Source organism: Chrysochloris asiatica, unplaced genomic scaffold (assembly GCF_000296735.1).
Source record: "Chrysochloris asiatica unplaced genomic scaffold, ChrAsi1.0 scaffold00016, whole genome shotgun sequence".
NCBI classification, from domain to species: Eukaryota; Metazoa; Chordata; class Mammalia; order Afrosoricida; family Chrysochloridae; genus Chrysochloris; species Chrysochloris asiatica.
The window spans coordinates 11,351,999-11,372,298 of NW_006408534.1; the positions used below are offsets into that span (position 1 = coordinate 11,351,999).

General features: G+C 39.0%; 2 protein-coding genes across 4 annotated transcripts in view; one reads left to right on the top strand and one right to left on the bottom strand.

Annotated features, from left to right (window-relative positions):
* The window catches only part of BRE (brain and reproductive organ-expressed (TNFRSF1A modulator)), a 746,464-nt gene extending 741,384 nt beyond the window's left edge, over nucleotides 1–5,080 (bottom strand). For both annotated transcript variants that reach the window (XM_006835176.1, XM_006835177.1), the window contains exons 1-2: nucleotides 4,853–5,080; nucleotides 536–687 (exon numbers count right to left, since the gene is read on the bottom strand). In XM_006835176.1, the coding sequence (XP_006835239.1) occupies nucleotides 536–663 (128 nt within the window). In that variant the 5' untranslated portion in view covers nucleotides 664–687; nucleotides 4,853–5,080. The remainder of the gene's footprint in view (nucleotides 1–535; nucleotides 688–4,852) is intronic.
* A 216-nt stretch (nucleotides 5,081–5,296) lies between these two features.
* Nucleotides 5,297–20,300, top strand: part of RBKS (ribokinase) — a 237,104-nt gene continuing 222,100 nt past the window's right edge. For both annotated transcript variants that reach the window (XM_006835178.1, XM_006835179.1), the window contains exon 1: nucleotides 5,297–5,436. In XM_006835178.1, the coding sequence (XP_006835241.1) occupies nucleotides 5,348–5,436 (89 nt within the window). In that variant the 5' untranslated portion in view covers nucleotides 5,297–5,347. The remainder of the gene's footprint in view (nucleotides 5,437–20,300) is intronic.

Sequence of the window (20,300 nt, forward strand, 5' to 3'; positions counted from 1 at the left end):
ATGGGTCAGAATCAACTAACAACGGTAACATTATAATTTTCATATTAGGAGATATTGTCAATGATTCAGAATCTCAAAATCAACTCCTATGGTTTATGCTGGACTACAGCAGTCATAACAAGAAGACAATGCAATGAATGAAAATGCCACATGCTAAAAACCACAGAGAACCTTCTTAACAAGAACACTGACAAAAAGACATCCACATGCAGGCTATTGTAATGGTCCACAACAAAATAAAAGGGAGCCTTGGAAACCCTGTACAGGGTCGCTATAGGTCAGAACCGACTCGATGGCACTTAACAACAACAACAAACTTCATGGAAAAGCAGAATGAAAAGATAATGAAATTCTTCTATAGATTTTTTAAAGGCCCCTCATAAAATAACTTGAAACATAAAATGACAAGAACTGTACAAAAGCAAATGAATGAACAAACAATGATACATCATCACTAAGTGAATTTCTGTTGTGTTCTGCTGCATAAAAATGAAGTTTCTTATTAGGTAGATGCTGGATTAACTCTGGTACATACCCAGACTTCAAGTCAGTTATCCTCAAACAGTTTGTAGCATCCAATCCCACTTTTCCATTCCGAACCACATTAGATATGAACTGGGAGAGCATTGGAGAAATTCGGTTCAAGGCCACTTCTGGGGACATTTTAACTTGACTTGCAAATTGCCACTGAAAGTAGAAACCAATAATGGTGATTAGAGTATTGTACTACTGTAGATTTAACAAGCTTCCTAAATCGCTGCAGAATGAATAGTTCATTTGTCTTACATGAGTAAATAGCTCATTTCTTATTTCTATTGCAGTCTCTTCCAGTAAGCCTCCAGAAGACTCTATCTTCCTGCTGCTCAAACACTCAGGACATAGACTACACTAGCGCTCTTCAGGAACAGAGGGAAACCCTGAAACACAATGCCCCACTCCTTTCAATTCTGGTTTCTACACTGCGAGGCTCTCCTCAAAGCTAGACTTTCTCTACCTTACAACTGTCAGGGTCTACTTCAGTGAGGGAGTCCTGGCGTGGTGCTATAGGTACAGAACTGGACTGCTAAACACAAGGTTGACAGTTCAAAGCCACCAGTCACTCCTTAGAAACTCTATATGGGGTTGCTGTGAGTCGGAACCAACTCACCAGCACTTAACAATAACCTCCTAACACAAAAACACTGTCAGGAATCCCTCCCTCTGTGTCCCTAAAGAGTAACAACTTGGTTGCTAACAATATATAAAATTTAAGAACCAGCATAACCTGTTTGCAATTGTTACTTACTAGATACAAATTGTCTTCTGATATTCTTCTCTTAATAACTGCCTACTTTCTATGGTTTCTCCCCTACAGAGGATGCCTCTAGATTCCCTAATGTTTAACAAAAGTAGCTGGCATACCTAAGCATTCAATAAACATAAACAAATAGACCCAAGTTTGAGAAAATTTAAATCTGTAAAGAAGATTAAAAGCCCTCAAAAATGTTTGGTAAGGTACAGTATACACAAAAAATAAATGTAGCAAAATTGTACTTAATAATTAAATCATGAAAACATACAACTATCAGGATATTATAAAGCAACACAGGCAAAAAATGTGGATCTTAACTTTAATTAGTCTTTGACCTAGGACACTAATAAATTCTTACACTTGATGAGACAAAAGTAAAACCCTTAAATCTTATCTAAATTACTTAGAAACCCATGGGGCTTAGGAGGAAGTACATGAATTGCTCTTAATAGGTCTCTAAATGAACACCTCTACTTTCAGAGGTGAAAAAGTCAATTTAAATGATCTTTTTCCTCAATCTGAAGATAATCCCACATCAAAAGCAAATTAATATCCAGCAAATTGCAATTACAAGTAAAGGATGCTCTGGTTCTAATTATCATATAAAGGGAGCTTCAAAAAGTTCATGGAAAAATGGTGTTCAAAGAAAATGGAACTTTTCTATGAACTTTTTGAAAGCCCCCTTAGATTATACCACATGAGTATTTACAGATCCTCGCTAAAAATAAAATTTGAAAGAAACTACCTTTAAGTAGCTCTGATAGTATAGTGGTTACGAATCAGGCTGCTAACCTCAGGGTCAGCAGTTTGGAATTATCAGCTGTTCCGCAGAAGATGAGGCTGTCTGCTCCCATAAAGATTTACTGCCTCAGAAACCCTGTACAGGGTCACTATGAGTCGGAACTGACTCCACGGCACATAACCACAACCACCTATAATTTTATCATTTAAGATAGTAATAAAGGGGAAGACCACAGTGATCTTTCAAAGAATAAGTATGAAATGTTGATTTTATCTATTAATGACAGAAATATTTTCAGGGTGACAAAATTTTAAGTTACAAGTCCCTCTACACCACTGACTGCTTAGCCCATGACCTCTTCCTCTACCATCCCAATATGTCATCACAAAATAAAATTAAAACCTAATGCACTGTTAATGTTATTGTTATTGTTGCTGAGTACTGTTGAGTAGATTATAACTCTTAGCAATCCTGGATAGGGTTTCCGAGGAACAGTTGGTGGGTTTGAACTATCAGCCTTGCGGTTAGCAGCCCAGTGCTTTTCCTACAACACCACACAAAATGTACATTTTTATAACATGCTATCACTGCTTTTAAATTTCCATGTAATTATAACTGATAAAATTTCACACTCCTGGGTTTAAGATAGAATTGTAATTTCTGTTTTGTACATAATATGGATTGTTGTTGTGTGTGCTGTCATAACAATCATATAGGACAGGTTGGTATTGTCCTATATGGTTTCCAAGGCGGTAATCTTTAAGGAAGCAGATTATCACATCTTTCTCCCGTGGAGCAGCTGGGGGTTTCCAACCACTGACTTTTCTGTTAACAGCCAAGTGTTTAACCAGTGTGCCACTTGGGCTCCTTGGATAATATGGATAACTTTATCATTTGTCTTTAAATAGTATTAATTATTTGAGGCCAAATTTTTTCTATTTTGCAACATGTCACAATTCATGAAGGGATGCCTATCTAGATCATGTGCAAAACACAGAAAAGGCAAAAAAAAAATCTCACCCACATTACAAAATAATCTTTCCACAATATCTATTATTATTTTACCTATCATTTCTACCAAAAAAAGAAAGAAAGAAAGAAAGAAAGAAAGAAAGAAAGAAAGAAAGAAAGAAAGAAAGAAAGAAAAACTACCAGCATGGTTTGAACATCTACTAACCTCATACCCATAATTTCATTTAAGTTCCCCTAACAGCCCTGTTCCCAAGGAGCTCTGGTAGTGTAGTCATTACGAATTGGGCTGCTAACCTCACAGTCAGCGGTTCGAAACTACCAGCTGTTCCGCTGGAGAAAGATGAGGCTTTCTGCTCCTGTAAAGATTTACAGCCTTGGAAACCCTATACAGGGTCACTATGAGCCAGAACTGATTCCACAGCACATAACAACAACAAACAACAACAGCCCTGTTTCCAAGTTAATAATAGTGTTCCCATTTTACAGGTTTAAAAAAGTTTTTTTTAACTAAAGCTCAGCAAGATTAAGTTACTTGCTCAAGGTCACACATAAAGCAAGCAGTGGGTCAAGAATTCAAATTCAGATCTCTCTCAAAGTCCATTACAACCATCTTACTCTCAAAGGTATCATTTATTACCAAAAAGAAAGGCATCAAGATAAATTTATTTTGTTGTAGCTGTTTTGTTTTGAATTGTACATCTTGGAAAAAGTGAATTCAAACTGAAGTCAAAAATTCAAACGGACTGATGGCAGTCTCATAGTCAAAAACAAACTAGACTATGGCTGAAGTTGGCTTGAGTAATTCACTTTAATGCTAACAGGATCAAAACTATTCCAGAAGCCAAACTACTATATATGAAAGGCGACTATACGGCATTCCAATTCAGCAACTGTCATGATCTTAGAATGACACCTGAGGAGATGAACTGTCTGTTTGCATAACAGACATAATACTAACTTTTGACAGGGCGCAGCGTTAAAATCTGCATTAACCCTGAATTGGTGTGACTCCTCTTAGAGGAAAAAATATTCAGACCCAAAATCAGAGGTCATTTATGATAGTTCTTTGGTGTTGTGAACGGGGGCTAAGGAATAGGAATCACCACCTCCCAGTATTAATTGTTACAGATTGTAGCACTACAATAAATTCCAGATAGGCAAAAGGCAAAACTTTACCCTGGTCTCACTCCCTCGAATGTTAATTGTACAGTTTGTATTTCCTGGTTTTGACATATTACACAAGGAAAATTCATAAATATAATTTTTTGAAGTCTGCTGTCCTAAAATAGTCACATAAGGTACTGTTGAGGTCTAGGAAATACAAAGACGTCTAAAGCACAGTCCAAGTTCTTGTAATTAGGATAGGATGACAAACACGGAAACATGTGTCCCACGGACGTCATGGAACGGAAAGAAACAGTGTCCTGCTGCGTCATGTCAACGTCATACAGCTCACGAGGGAAGTTACATTTGGGAAACAATTTCTCCAAGGGACAACATTCGAGAAAGATAAGTCGGACCCAATAATGACCACTCCACTCTAAAGCGTATATCAGGGGACACTCCCCCTTCACCCAAAGTGTGATTCCCACATGAGGTGGGATGTTGGAAGGAGCATGGGCATAATCAGAAACCAAGGGAGGGCAGATATGGAGAAAGGACTCTGGCCTTGGGTGCTCATTCTTGAGGGGTCCAGCGTGATGGGGATGAGCAGAGCATCTTTGGAACTGGAGGCCTTCTCAATAGGAAAAGGAGGCGAGTTTCCTGACTATATTTAAACCACGGTCCTCAGCACCACCTGTGCGACTCAGGATCCAACCTCCCCGCACCAGCCCCTGTCCAGGTACCTGGAACTTAGTCCGATCGGTAACCGGCGACTACGTGGGGTACAGGTTACCCGAGCGCGCCCCCGACCAACACACGGACCTGCGCGCGCACCGCGGGTCGGCTGCGTGCGCACTCCCCTGACGTCCCGCCCCGCCCCCTCTGCGGCCTAGGAGCTGGACGACGTGCGCGCCTCCGCGCCACAACAAATCGGGCGCTGGGGAAGGCGTCCCCGCAGTGCCTGAAAGTTCATTTCTCAGCGACCTCCTCGTGGATGACGACGAACTCGGCTCCGGAAATACAAACGGGGCGCTGTAACGTGAGGCGGTGGAAGGAGACAATTCCTGGAAGAATAGGGGCAGTTCGTGGGCAGAGTTATTTCGGGCATTCAGGTGGGCGCCCCGTGTTGGCGTCTAAAGGCCCGCGTCATTAGCGGGAGTAGGAGCAGCGTCTGTGGTTACGGGGTCGGGCAAAGGGCGAAGGTCAGCGTCCAGGTTGGCTAGCACCGCCTGTTAGCCATGGCCGCGTCTGGGGAACCCGGGAGGCAGTGTCAGGAAGAAGTGATGGCGGTGGTAGTGGTGGGCTCCTGCATGACCGACCTGGTCAGGTTAGTCCGGGCCAATACGAAGAATCTGCGGCTCGGGGAAGCGGGCGGACTGGGCGCTTTTTGCCGCGTTGCCACTGAGTCTTTAGGGAATGTAGAGTGTTCATTTCGGTTGTGAAGACACTGAATTTTCGTTGTTAGATAAGAGAACAGAACGTAGGGGCCAGGACTTAATACTTTACACATCTCCAAAGAGCTGCTCTTGTTCTCTTGACCAGAATGCTGAGAATTCTTCCACCGAGTCTTTGAGTGGCTTTACCCAAGTTATTTTACTTGCTTTTCCTACTACCTCTCCTGTAGAATGGGCCTACCTCACAGGGTTGTTGTGAGGACTAAATGAAGTAAAATGTTTTGTAAACCATAACATCATCCAAGTTGGGTATTATTCGTGTAAGCTTGTATCAAAATAACGAGTCGAGCAGCGGTTTTAAAGGTCATCAGCCGCTTTTCACCATATTGACAGTTGGGGTTCCTGTAATACATCGTTTTCAAATTACAGTTTAGTGTTATGGTACCATGGATTACTTTATAGCTACCCATATGCGAACCAAAGTTAAAAAAAAGAAAAGAAAAAAAACCTAAGCACAATGTTTACAACCAAAAATAAAATAATGCTAAATAAAAAATAAGTTGGTGATTGATCCAATTAACTTCAGATGCTTTGTTTTTCAAAGTGAAAATTGCTTTATTTCTGAATATAAGAGTAGTTACTCTTTGTAACATTATATGTTCTTTGAAAGGAAATTCAGATGACCCAAAAATTATAAAGAAAATCCTACCTCTCAGATTATGTCTGATTAACATTTTGGTGGATAGCTCATCAGTAATTCAGCAAGCCACCATAATTAAAAACAAGGATATCTGAAAATTTTGGAATGGTATCTATGGGTTTGAAAAAAGAGCCGTCCAACAAACCAATGACTAAGATACAAAAGTTGTCCAGTTACAGAAACAAAGCCAGATGGTTCCTAAGACCTATTTCAGATATTTTTAATGCAATAAAATTTGACCATAAAAATAAATAAGTCATTCTGCAGTAAGACTTTATCTATCCTGCAGCCTTACTTTTCGTAACGTTATCAGAGAAACTGGAAATAAAAAGACCCTGAGACAATCAAAATAAGTCACACAACCACCTGTACTTAGAAAATAGTTCCAGCGTCGATATAACCAATTTAATCTTTGCTTAAGATGTTTGTATGCAAGGTTATCAAATTTGTGAACCCATATTTTTGAAAAGGCAGGGGGAGGGCTACAAAGGGCAGGAGTAATGTTTGCTAAAAACCTGATTGTGAGGTAGGACACTATAACAAGAAGAAGCAAAAAAAAAAAAAATTTTAATGACAGTAAACCAAACCATTTACTTCTCAGTCAATTCTAACTCATGACAACCCATATTTGCAGAGAATAACTATGTTCCCATAGGCTTTTTAAGTTGTGGCTTTTCTTTTGAGGTACCTTTGCTATTTTTGTTGGGTGCCATTGAGTCGGTTCCCACTCGTAGCGACTCTATGCACAAAAGTATGAAACACTGCATGGTCTTGGACAGTCCTCACAATTGTTGTTTTGTTTGAACCCATTGCTGCTGCCACTGTGTCAGTCCATCTTGTTGGGGTCTTCCTCTTTTTCACTGACCATCCATATTACTAAGCATGATGTCCTTCTCCTGGTACTGGTCCCTCCTGAATATGTCTGAAGTATGAGAGACAAATCTCTCCATCTTGGCTTCTAAGGAGTGCTCTGACTTTACTACTTACAACACAGATTTGTTTATTCTGGCAGTAGATAGTATTTTTAATATTCTTCTCCAACACCATAACTCAAATGCATCAATTCTTCTATGGTCTTTCTTATTCATTGTCCAACTTTCACATGCATATGTTGTTAAGTACCGTCAAGTCGTTTCAACTCATAGCCACCCTGTGTTAGGTTTCCAAGGAGCCGCTGGTAGGTTCAAACTGACCTTGCAGTCCAATACATTATCCTGCAATGCTACCAGGACTCTACCTGCATATGAGCTTAGTCCTCAAAACTGATCTTTGCTCTTGAATAAAGAGGTTATATGCAGCAGATTTGCCTAATGCAGTAAGTCACTTGATTTCATGACTGCTGCTTCTATGAGCCTTGATTGTAGATCCAAACAAAATGAAGTTTTTGACCACTTAAATCTTTTCTCCATTTATCATGTTATCATATTATTTATTGGTACAATTGTGAGGATTTTTGTTTTTTTTACATTGAGGTGCAATACATAAGAATACAATCCTCATCAAAAAGTGCCGTAAGGCCCTTTCACTTTCAGCAAGCAAGGTTGTATCATCTGTTATCACAGTTTGTTAATGAGTCTTCCTCCAATCCTGATAGTACATTCTTAATATAACCCAGTCATATTATTTGCTTAAGGAGCTCTGGTAGTGTAGTGGTTACGAATTGGGCTGCGAACTGCAAGGTTAGCAGTTCAAAACTACCAGCTGTTCCGCGGGAGAAAGATGAGGCGTTCTGCTCCTGTAAAGATTTACAGCCTTGGAAACCCTGTACAGGGTCGCTATGAGTCGGAACCGACTCCACAGCACATAACAACAACATATTATTTGCTCAGCATACAGATTTAATAAATACGGTAGAAGAATTCAACCTTGGCACACACCTTTCCTGATTTTAAACCATTCAGTATCTGCTTGTTCTGTTCTAACAACTGCCTCTTGGTCTATGTACAGATTCCTCAATAGCACAATTAATTGTTCCAGGTTACTCATTCTTCAGAATGCTGTCCTTAGCTAGTTATGATCCAGATAGTCAAAAGGCTTTGCATAATTAATAAAGCACAGGTAAACATCTTTCTGGTATTCTCTGCTTTCAGCCAAAATCCAGCTGACATCAACAGTGATACCCCTCATTCCATGTCCTCTTCTGAATACTTCTTGAGCTTTTGGCAATTCTCTGTTGATGTACAGTTACAGCCGTTTTTTAATTACCTTCAGGAAAATTTTACTTGCATGTGATATTAATGATACTGTTCAGTGATTTCCACATTTCTTTGGGTCATCTCTCTTTGGAATGGGTAGAAATATGGATTGGTTTCAATCAGTTGGCCAGATAACTATCTTCCAAATTTCCTCCAGTTCTGGATCAGATTGTTGCAAGATTTCAATTTGTATTCTGTCAGTTTCTGGAGCCTTGTTTTTCACCAATGCCTTCAGTGTAGCTTGGACTTCTTCTTTCAGTACCATTGGTTATTACATGCTACACCTTGAAATGTTTGAACATCGACTATTTCTTTCTGTATGGTGTCTGTGTATGATGTGCTGTCGCGCCGGTTCCGACCTATAGTAACCCTGTATAGGGTTTCCGAGGAGCAGCTGGTGAGCTTGAACTGCCAACCTTGCAGTTCAAACAGCATTTCAGTCTGGCGCATTAACCCACAGCGCCACACCAAGACTCCCTCTTTCTGTACAGTGACTGTAGTCCCTCCATCATCTTTAGATGCGTTCTGCATCATGCAATATTTTGCCCGTGGAGTCCTTCAGTATCGTAAGTCAAGGCTTGAATTTTTTTCTTTAATTCTTTCAGCTTGATAAATACTGAGCATGTTACTCCCTTTTGGTTTTCTAGGTCCAGGTCATAGAACATTTTATTATAATACTTGATTGCCTTTTTGAGCTGCTCTTTGAAATTTTCTGTTCAGCTCTTTTACTTCAGAATCTCTTGTGACATCCATTTTGGTCTTTTCTTTCTTGCCTGTCTTTTTGATTACCTTTTACTTGCTTCCTGCATGATGTTCTTGATGTCATTCCACAACGCTCTGGTCTTTGGTCATGAGTGTCTAATGCATCAAATCTGTACTTGAGATGGTCTCTAAATTCAAGTGGGATATGTTGTTCAAGGTAATATTTCGGCTCTCAAGGACTTGTTTTAATTTTCTGCAACTTCACCCTGAACTTGAATATGAGCAATTAATGGTCTGTTTCACAGTCTGCCCTGTTTTGGCTCATGATTTTAAATATTTCAACCATCTCTGCCTACAGATGTAGTCAGTTTGATTTCTGTGTAGTCCATCTGGAGAGGTCCAGATGGTGTATAATAGTCACCTTTTATGTTGTGTAAAAACGGTATTTGCAATGAATAAGTCATTGGCCTTGCAAATTTTCATCGTGTGATGTTCAGCATCATTTTTGGCCTATCACCAAGGTCATATTTTTCAATTACTGATCCTTCTTGTTCCCAACCTTCGCATTGCAATCACTAGTAATTATCTTGCATCTTGATTGCATGTTTGATCAATTTCAGACTGAAGAAGTTGTTGATGGTGGTGGTGGTGTGCCCTTGAGTCGGTTCCAACTCTTAACTACCCTGGATAGGGTTTCTGAAAGTATAGATCTTTATGGGAGCAAAGGCCTCCTCTTTCTTCATGGAGCAGCTGGTGAAACTGCTGACCTTGAGGTTAGCAGCCCAACGTATAATCCACTATACTACCAGGGCTCCTTGAAGAAGTTAGAATTCTTCAATTTCACCATTATTGGCTTTAGTGGTCGGTGTATACATTTGCATAACACTGTTATTAACTGGTCTTACTTGTATACGTGTAGCTATTAACTTATCACAGACAGCATTGTACTTCAAGATAGATCTTAAAATGTTTTTGACAATTAATACAGTGCTATTCCTCTTGAACTTGTCATTCTTTTATAGTTAACCATAAGATGTTCAGATTCAAAATGTCCATTACCAGTCCGTATCAGTTCACTAATGCCTAATGTATCTATGTGTTCCATTTCATTTTTGACAACCTCCAATTTTCCTAGATTCATACTTAGTACATTCCATGTTCTGTTTATTAATGAATGTATGCAGCTATTTTTATTTCGATTTGTACCCCTTCAGCAAATGAAGGTCCCAAAAGTTTTACTCCATTCACATCATTATGGTCAACTCTACTTTGAGGAAGCAGCTTTTTCCCAGTCATACTCGAGTGCCTTGCAACCTTAGGGGCTCATCTTCTGCACTGTTTCTGACAATGTTCCACTGCTTTTCATATGGTTTTCAGTGGCTAAACAATCAGAAGTCAGTAGTCCGCCTCTCCTATCTAGTCTGTCATAGTCTGGAAGCTCCACTGAAGCTGTCTCCTACCGGTGGCATAACTTACAGCGTCTCAGCAAAATGCAAGCTACCGCAGTATGACAAACCTCTACCAACCTTTCAATTAATAGCTGAGTACTTAACCATTTGCCCAAATAGGGACTCCATAAATGGCAATTAAAAAACACAAATCCTCTGCTGTCAAGTTGATTCAGACTCATACAGAGAAGAGCTGCTTCCTGGGGTCCCCAAGGTTGTAAGTCTTTAAGGAAGCTGATTGCCTCATCCATCGTTTTCCCACAGAATGGTTGGTTTGAACCACTGACAGTCTGATGCTTAACCTCCTGTGCCACCAGGACTCCTCAAATGCCAATAGTCTTTATTTTCTCACAAGTATTTCAGCTGCTACTTTGTCATACACTGCATACTAAGACATACTTCCTTTCAGGAGAGACCATAAAGTTCAGTCCAGTCTATGAGCACTTGGAAAACATGCCTACATACCTTGTATGTCATTTCATGTACTTTGGACATGTTATCAGGAGAGACCAGTCCCTGGAAAAGGAGATCATGTTTGGTAGAGTATTAACAACAGAGAGGAAGACCTTCAATGAAATGGATTTATACAGTAGCTGTAACACTGAACTCAAATATAACAATTGTAAGGCTATTCCTAGACAGGGCAGTGTTTCATTCTATTGTATATGGGTTGATATGAGTTGGAACCAGCTTCACAGCACTTAACATCAGCATATATTGTTTTAGGGCAAGGATCAGCAACCTTTTTTTAAAGAGGCAGTTAATATTTTAGGCTGTGGGGTCACATGTGATCTTGGTCACTTTTTTTTCTTAAGCAATCCCTTAAAAATATAAAAACCACTCTTCACTTCCAAGGCCTCACAGAAACAGTCTGCAAGCCATAGTTTGCTGACCCCTGTATAGGACACCACAACCTTAAGATCCAATACAATAGTTGATGTGTTACTAGTAATGACTCTTTTCAAAAAAAGGAAATGTAGCACTCATTAAATTTTATTTAGAAATAGGATATATTTCAACTTAGAAATTGTTCCATAAAAAGTATTTAGAACAAAATTCTAGTTCCATAAACGAATAGACAGCTATAATAATCCATTTTTTGAAAAAATCATCTAGCTTATTTTTTTTAACTGTACTTTTATAGATGAAGTGGGGAAAAAATTAAAGTTAAACACTTCTGCCATGCTGGTGTGGTGCTGCAGGTTAATGCACTGGACTGCAAAGTCAGTTTGAACTTCTAGGTCGGCGGTTCAAGTTCACCAGCCACGCTTTGGAAACCCTTTACAAAGTCGCTATCAGTTGGAACTAACTCGATACCACATAACAACATAGCTGAATAAAAGTGTCAGAATTAAAATTCAGAGTCACTTTCTTGTGCTTAGCAACTAATCTTTCTGTGAAGCTTGACCATCAGACATTAACGATAACTATGGTGCTATCTGAAATGGGTATTCTTCAGATTGCAGGGGGAGGGGTCGAACCAAAAGATCATTTTATTATCTATCAGAATGCTAAAATCTTATTTCTGAGCTAGAGAAATTTAGAGATGTATTTCAGCCCATCAGTTTATAAATAAGTCAATTGACACCCAGAGAAGAAATTCTTCACATTATTGACAACCTAACTTCTCTTCTGCCTTTTTCTTTGTTTCATAAAATATTCAGGTTTCTATTATTCAAGTGAAATTTTTAATTTAAAATCTTTAGTCCCCTATTCCATAAATTATCTACAAATTTTTCACAGTACTGGGTATTTCTAGCTCTGAAGAGCATCACAGAACAACTGAGTATTCGAATGTAAGATTTTTTATTTAAAACCCTGCATGTTACATACTTGGGTCCAACTTTTACTAGTATGAACCATGCTGTGATTGTATTAGTTTCTTGTTGCTGCTGTTACATAACACAAATTTATGGTCTTGTAGTTCTGGAGGTCAGAAGTCTGGTGGAGGTCTTACTGGCTAGAATTAAGGTGTCAGCAAGGCTGTTGTCTTTTCTGAAGGCTCTGGGGAAAATTTGTTTTCTTGCCTTTTCCATCTTCTACAGGCTGCCTGCCTTCCATGATTTATGGCCTCTTCCTCCATTTTCAAAGCCCACAATATATTGCCGCTCAAGTCTTTCTGACATTACATCAGTCACTCTTTGACTTTCTCTACCGCATTATAACGCTCTCTTGAGATTGTATTGGGCCCACCAAGGTAATTTCTTTATTATAAGATCAGCTAATTAGTGATTTTAATTCTTCCTTATCATGTAACAACACTGACAGGTTCCAAAGATTAGGATGTGAACCTCTTTAATCATCCAGTTGCCATCAAGTTGATTCTGATTATGGTGACTCCACGTATGTCAATGTAGGACTGTGCTTCATAGCCGTGTGTTTTTAATAGTTAACTTTTCTGAAGTAGATTACTAGGTCTTTCTTCCAAGGTACCTCTCATTGGACTCAAACCTCCACCCTTTCAGTTAGCAGCTGAGTCCATCAACCATTTGCACCATCACTGTACATCTTTGAGGTATCATTATTCTGCCTACTAGCTTTAACTTAAAATAAAAGTGTAATATGTAATACTTGAAGTTGGAAAGATCTTTGAAGTCTATTAGTCCATCCTCCACATTTTACAGATGACATCACTAAAAGAGATTAAATGATTCACCACAAATCACACAGACAATTAGTGGTGTCGTGATGACTGGAACCCTGGTCTCCCATCTCTTATCTTTCCATTATCTTGTTCTTTTTCACTCTGACTGATCTTTATCTCCCTTTTCATCTTCAGTTCATTTAAGAGACTTTAGCCTGTGTATTAAGTGTCTACAATTCAGTATGAAATTACAAAAATTTGTCATTTTCAGGTAGAAAGATCATGTCTTCATTGCTGTCCCTTTTTTTATTCCTAAATTTGACTTTAGCCTGGACACCTAGGTCTATCATTATAGAGATTATTTTAAAGCTAAAACTGCCTCAGTAAGTAAGTTTTCTTGGATGACATCCAATACCAACTCACTTTATGTATTAGATTACTGTGTGGCAGACACTACTAATTCAATCAATAAAGACTTTTTTTCTTTCATTTCTAATTTCAGTCTGCAGTGAGTAGTAAGCTCTGTGTAACAATATTTTTTTTTTAATTATTAGCTCAGCCAATATGGAAAACAGTGGACTTTATTTAATCCCCATCTATATTTATCGCTAATCTTCCCTTCCTGAAAACTCATCTTTGAAATTCCACATTGCAAAGAAGAGAAATCAAGACTGTTCTTGTGGAAAATAAAGTTAAGTGCTCCTCCCAAGAGAGATTTCTAAAAAAAATTAAATTTTTTAGACATTAGACTCAGATCATGTTTAATCATACTTTGATTAATAATACTTATTTCTGTGATATATATCAACAAATATTTCTTGTTTATACTATATGCCAGACACTACACTAAGTGCTAAAAACACAGCAGTTATCAACATTGACAAAAAATCTCTGTCTCATGCAGCTTACACTCTGCTGGGAGAGACAGGCAGTATCAATAGAAATCAGTAAAATACATAACGTGTTAAGTAAATGGTAAAGAGAAAAGTAAAGCAAGAAAGGGTGGAGGGATAGTAACGTTAGCTTACTGGCCATAGAAAAGGTTGCTGAGAAGGTTATTTTGAGTAAAGCTCTAAAGGAGAACACAAAACAAGACATACATACTGATACCTGGGGAAGAACATATGCAAAGGCCTGATATGGTAAAATGTCTGTTATGTTTAATGAACAACAAATTGACCAGTGTGACTGAAGGAGGAGAAAGGAGCAAGCAGTTGATCTTTAAAGAAACTTGGATCATTCTCTGAATGAAAGGAAAAGCTATTGGAAGACTTGAGCAGAGGAGTAGCAATCTGACTTAAATTTTACTAGGATCACTCTGGGGGCTGTAAGACTAGACTGAAGGGAGGCAAGAGCAGAAACAAGGAGATCAGTTCAGAATCAGGATTTGTTGAAGGGTAAGAGGTCAACGATTATTCCAAGCTCAATGACTTCTGCAACTGGAAAGGGAGTTTGATCTTCACTGAGTTGTAGAAGGCTATAAGCAGAGTGAGTTCAGTGAGGGGAGTACAGTATCAGGCAATCAGGATGAACGTGAGGTTTGTGGTGCCCATTAAAAATCTAAGTGAAGTGGTCAAGTAGACAGATGTTCAGGAGATAGGGTTATAAATTTGAGAGTCATTAGTGTATAGATGATATTTAAAGCCATGAGACAGAATGAGATCACTGAGGGTCTGAGCTCCTAGGACTCTCCAACATTTAGAGGATAACATTTTTCACATCATTTATTTCCTGTCTCCTTTCCAGTCTCTCTCTACCCCTACAGCTTGCTTTCAGACTAGCTTAATACAAACTTTTTTACATTTCCATGGCAATAGACTATGATGTCAACTAAAACCCCATGTTTTCCTAGTAGACGCTGCCAATTAGAAGAGATGGCTTGAAAGGTAAGACTCATCTTTACCCAAGCATGTAAATCCTTGGCAAATTGAGAAACTATTGCTTAATTCTCAAGAGATTTTAATCAGATAGTGGAATCAGTGAATTTTTAGATACAAAATAGATGAAGTCCTTGACCTAGATTCATTTTTTAAAAAGAGCCAACTTTGTATAATGTGGCTAGAAAAGGCACTATTACAGTATCTTATAACCTGTATCCCACTAGAGCCTCTTAATTTGTCATATTTAGATCAGCAAAGTTTATTTTGCAGTCACATTTTCAGTATAGTCAAAGTCAAAGGAATGTTGGTCTAAACTGTATACTTCCCAATATTAAAGGAATACCATGTCACCATCATTGTTCTGCAGTCCTGGTGTAGCTCCATGGTTGGTTAACCCACTGGACTGCAAAGTCATCTGAAGTGCAAGGTTGGCAGTTCAAGCTTACCAGCTGATCTTCAAAAACCCTACACAGGGTCGCTACGAGTCAGAACCAACTCAGCAGCATTTAACATTCATCTTTCTATTCTTTAAATTGGTCTTTAAAGTTATCAGTTACTCATTTAAAAAAAAAAAAAAAATCATGTTAAAACATGTTTCTGTGTCAACGTATTCCCTAATACTGAAAGATAATTCATGGGAAATATACTGATTTGGGCCCCTTTGATGAAAATATATGCAAAAAATAAATTATATATGACACAAAAAAATATCTGCTGTGCACTCTAAACAATCTTCTGTCAGTTCTTCATGAGCTAGGTATTTCTATTCTTGAGAGAACAAAGAAAACCAGTAGTTTGATTATTCATGTATAATGTTAAAATAAATGTGTGGGATACTGCAATTAATAAAACATGCTTGCTGCTCTTAAGGAACTTATATCCAAGAAAGAAGGCACACACAAAACAGATTATTGTAGTGTGAAGTGGTAGCACCTGCAAGTTCTATGAGAACACAAGGAATACTTTCTGGATGCAATGCTGCCTAGGTAAAATCTTAATAAATAAGCAAGTGCTAACCAAGCAAAAAAAAAAGGAGGGAGAACATTCTGGCCAGCTGGAGCAACAAACAGCCAAAGTCACAGATGTGGGTATGCATAATGTGTAGAAAGGGCAACAGTCTCTGGGATGTAGAGCATCAGAAGTAAGATGCTGAATCACTTCATATGGCTCTTCTACCCATAACTTTTGTTGTTGTTGTTAAATGCCACCGAGTCAGTACTGACTCATAGTGACCTTATGCACAACATAACGAAACACTTCCCGGTCCTGGGCCAACCTCAACAATTGATGTCATGCTTGACCCCATTGATGCTGCCACTTTGCCAAGCCATCTCACTAGGGATCTTCTTCCTTTTTTCTGACCCTCCACCCTACTAAACATGATATTCAGTGACTGGTCCCTCCTGACAGTATGTCCAAAGTCTGAGAGACAAAGTCTGGCCATCCTGGCTTCCAAAGAGCACTATGGCTGCACTTCTTCCAACATAGATCTATTTGTTTTTTTAGCAGTCCATGGTACTTTCAATGTTCTCCTCCAAAACCATAACTCAAATGTATCAATTCTTCTACCGTCTTCTTTATCCACTGTCCAACTTCCGCATGCATAAGTTGCGACGTTATTAAAATTACCATAGATTTAGTCAGGCGCACCTTAGTCTTCAAACTGACATCTTTATTCTTCTGCACTTTAAAATGGTCTTATATAGCAGATTTGCTTAATGCAATACATCAATTGATTTTTTATTGCTGATTCCATGAGTGTTGATGGTTGATCAAAGAAAAATGAAGTCTTTGGCAATTTCAATCTTTTCTATACTGATAAGAATGTTGTTTATTGGTCCAGTAGTGAGAATTTTTGTTTTCTTTACATTGAGATGCAATCCATGCTGAAAGCTGTGGTCTTTGATCTTCATCAGTATTTTAAGTCCTCTTCACTTTCAGCAAGCAGGGTTATATCTGCATATTGCAGGTTGTTATGAGTCTTCTTCCAGTCCTGATGCCCGTTTTTCTTCATATATAACTCAGCTTCTAGGATTATTTGCTCAGCATACAAGTTGAATAAGTAATGGTAAAAGAATACGACCTGTTGCACACTCTTCCTAATTTTAAACCAATCAGTATTCCCGTGTTCTGTTCAAACAACTGCATCTTAGTGTATATATATACAGGTTCCTCATGAGCACAATTAAGTGTTCCCAAATACTCATTCTTCGACGTGTTGTCCATAGGTTGTCATGATCCACACAATTGAAAGCCTTTGCATAGTCAATAAAGCACAAGTAAAAATCTTTTTGGTATTCTCTGCTTTCAGCCAAGATCCATCTGACATCAGCAATGATATCCCTTGTTCCATGGCCTCTTCTGAATCTGACTTGGAACCTCTGGAAGTTCTCTATCAATAATATGCTTGCAGCTGTTTCTGTATTACCTTTAGTAAAACTTTACTCGCATAAGATATCAAAGATATTGTCTGATGATTTCCTCATTCTGTTGGGTCACCTTACTTTGTAATGGACACGAATACAGATCTCTTCCAATCAGTCCAGATAGTTGTCTTCCAAATTTCTTGGCATAGATGAATGAGTGAGTGACTCCAGTGCCATATCAGTTTGTTGAAAGATTCCAATTTGTATTCCATCAATTCCCACTGCCTTGTTCAGTGCTGGTTCCTTCAATGCACCTTGACTTCTTCCTTCAGGATCATTGGCTTTTGATCATGTGCTACCTCTTGAAATGGTTGAACATCAACCATTTCCTTTTGGTTCAGTGATTCTGTATTCCTTCCATCTTCTTTTGATGCTTGCTGCATCATTCAGTAATTCACTCAGAGAATCATTTGATACTGCAAACCAAGGCTTGAATTTTTTCTTCAGTTCACTCAGCTTGAGAAATGCTGAGCATGTTTTTCTCTTTTGATTTTCTGACTCCAGGTCTTTGCACATTTTGTTACAATATATGACTTTGTCTTCTCAAGATGACCTTTGAAATTTTCTGCTCAGCTCTTGTACCTCCTCATTTCTTCCATTTGCTTTAGCATCTCTATGCTGGAGAGCAAGTTTCAGAGTCTCTTCTGACATCCATTTTGACCTTTTCCTTCTTTCTTGTCTTGTTAATGACCTTTTGCTTTCTTCATGTATGATGTTCTTGATGTCATCCCACAATTCTTCTGGTCTTCGATCTTCAGTGTTTGATATGTCAAATCTGTTCTTCAGATGATCTCTAAATTCAGGTGGGATATATTCAAGGTCATATTTTGGCTCTCCTGGACTTATTTTCATTTTCTTCAGCTTCAGTTTGAATTTACATATGAGCAATTGAGGGTCTGTTCCACAGTCTGCCCCTGGCCTTGTTTTAGGTGATGAAATGAAACTTTTCTGCCATATGTTTCCACAGATGTAGTCAATTTGATTTCTGTTTATTCCTTCTAGTGAGATCCTTGTGTATAGTCATCTTTTATACTGTTTAGAAAAGGTACTTGAAATGACCAAATCCGACCCATAGCAACCCTATATAACTTGAACCATCAACCTTGGAGTTCAAACCAACTTTGCAATCTATCACATTAACCCACAGCGCCACACCAGGAGAAACTCTCACTAAACAACATTATTACCTTGCTGGGTCTGGGTAAGAGAAGGTGGGAAAAGATGCTGATAGGATTATATGATTCTGTTGTGAGTACTTAGCAGTGTTCATTGTGATTGTAAATACTTGGAACTCTAATGTGTATAGGTTGAGCCATCTCAGAATTAGGAATGGGGGAATCTCTACCATCGAAGAAGGCTCAGGAGTGGAGCATGTTCTTTGAACCCCTAGATCCTTGTGAATTGCACCTCCTCAACCGAAGGGCAGAAAGTTGTGACCCAGAGAAGTGGCAGAGGAGCAACAGCAGCAGAATCAAAAGCCAGAGCATGAAACAAAGTAGTAGCCTTTACAACCCAGGGAGCAAGTAAAGCTGAGGCACTTCGGACAGGGGGGTGGCTTTCTTGCAGCAGCGTGACTCCAGGCACTGAGTAGGTTTGCTGACCTACTAGAACCAAGTTCCTACAGGCTGAGACTTACTGTGATATGGTGTACCCTGTGGACAATATCAACAGTCCTAAAAGAGCTTTATAAATTGCCTGAGCAGGACAAAGGTCAGGCCAAGGGGCTGAGGTCCAAAGAGAGGCCTGCCTGTGGGAACAGCAAAAGGAGAGCCTGTCCTGAGTGGAGAACTGTATCCTGAACTATAACCTGTTAATTCCCCTAATAAGCCTCATAACTGTGAGTATTGTATATTGTTTGGCTATCACAATGAATTGAACTCCTGGTATGGCGCTATAGGATCAGCACTGGACTGTGAACTACAAGGTCAGTAGTTCAAACCCACCAGCTACTCCTTGAAACCCTATACAGGGTCTCTATGAGTCAAAACTGACTCAATGGCACTTAACTACCAAAACAACATTGCAATGAATTATCAAACCCAGCTGAGTAGAAAACGGAGGCAGGGATGGTTGGTGCCATTTTTTGCAGTGATGAAAGTAGCCATATTTGGGTAATCTATAGGCCTTGGGAGCCAGTGTTAGGCTCAGCATACTGGAATGAATGGCATGGTGCAATCTGTGTTTTACATTGCTCACTCGATGTCAAAGGCAGATTTAAAAGAAGGCTTGAAGACAGGGAGACCTATTCAAAAAACAAAGCAATAGTCCTAATAAGAGTTGGTAAAGGCTTGAATTAGATCAGGTGTGTGTGAAGTACCATGGAGTCAGTTCCGACTCATAGTGACCCTGCACAGGGTTTCCAAGGCTGTAAATCTTTACGGGAGCAGAAAGCCTCAGCTTTCTCCCGTGGAACAGCTGGTAGTTTCGAACTGCTGGACCTTGAAGTTGGCAGCCCGATTCGTAGCATGGGAATAAAGAAGAGGTCAAAGAAATATTTAAGAGGTACAATAGTTGGAAATTTCTATTAAGTAAAATGAACATGAATTAAGTATTTACTCTTTGGTCTTTTATGACTCAACCCTGATGTTGAAGAGTAAGCTTTCCCACATTGACTAGATTTAGAAAGTAGAGTCCTTTGAAAGAAACTCAAGACATTTATGCATTATTAATGCTTTTAGAGGTGAAAAAAGTTATACTCCGTAAAAATCAAAATTGTTAGTGGTGGTAAGTGCCATTGAGTCAGTTCTGACTTCCAACTCTTAGTGACGCTGTGTAGGTTTCCGAGAAGTGGCTGGTGAGCTTGAACTGACTTGCGGTCGGTTCAAACTGATTTTGCGATCTAGTGCATTAACCTGCAGTGCC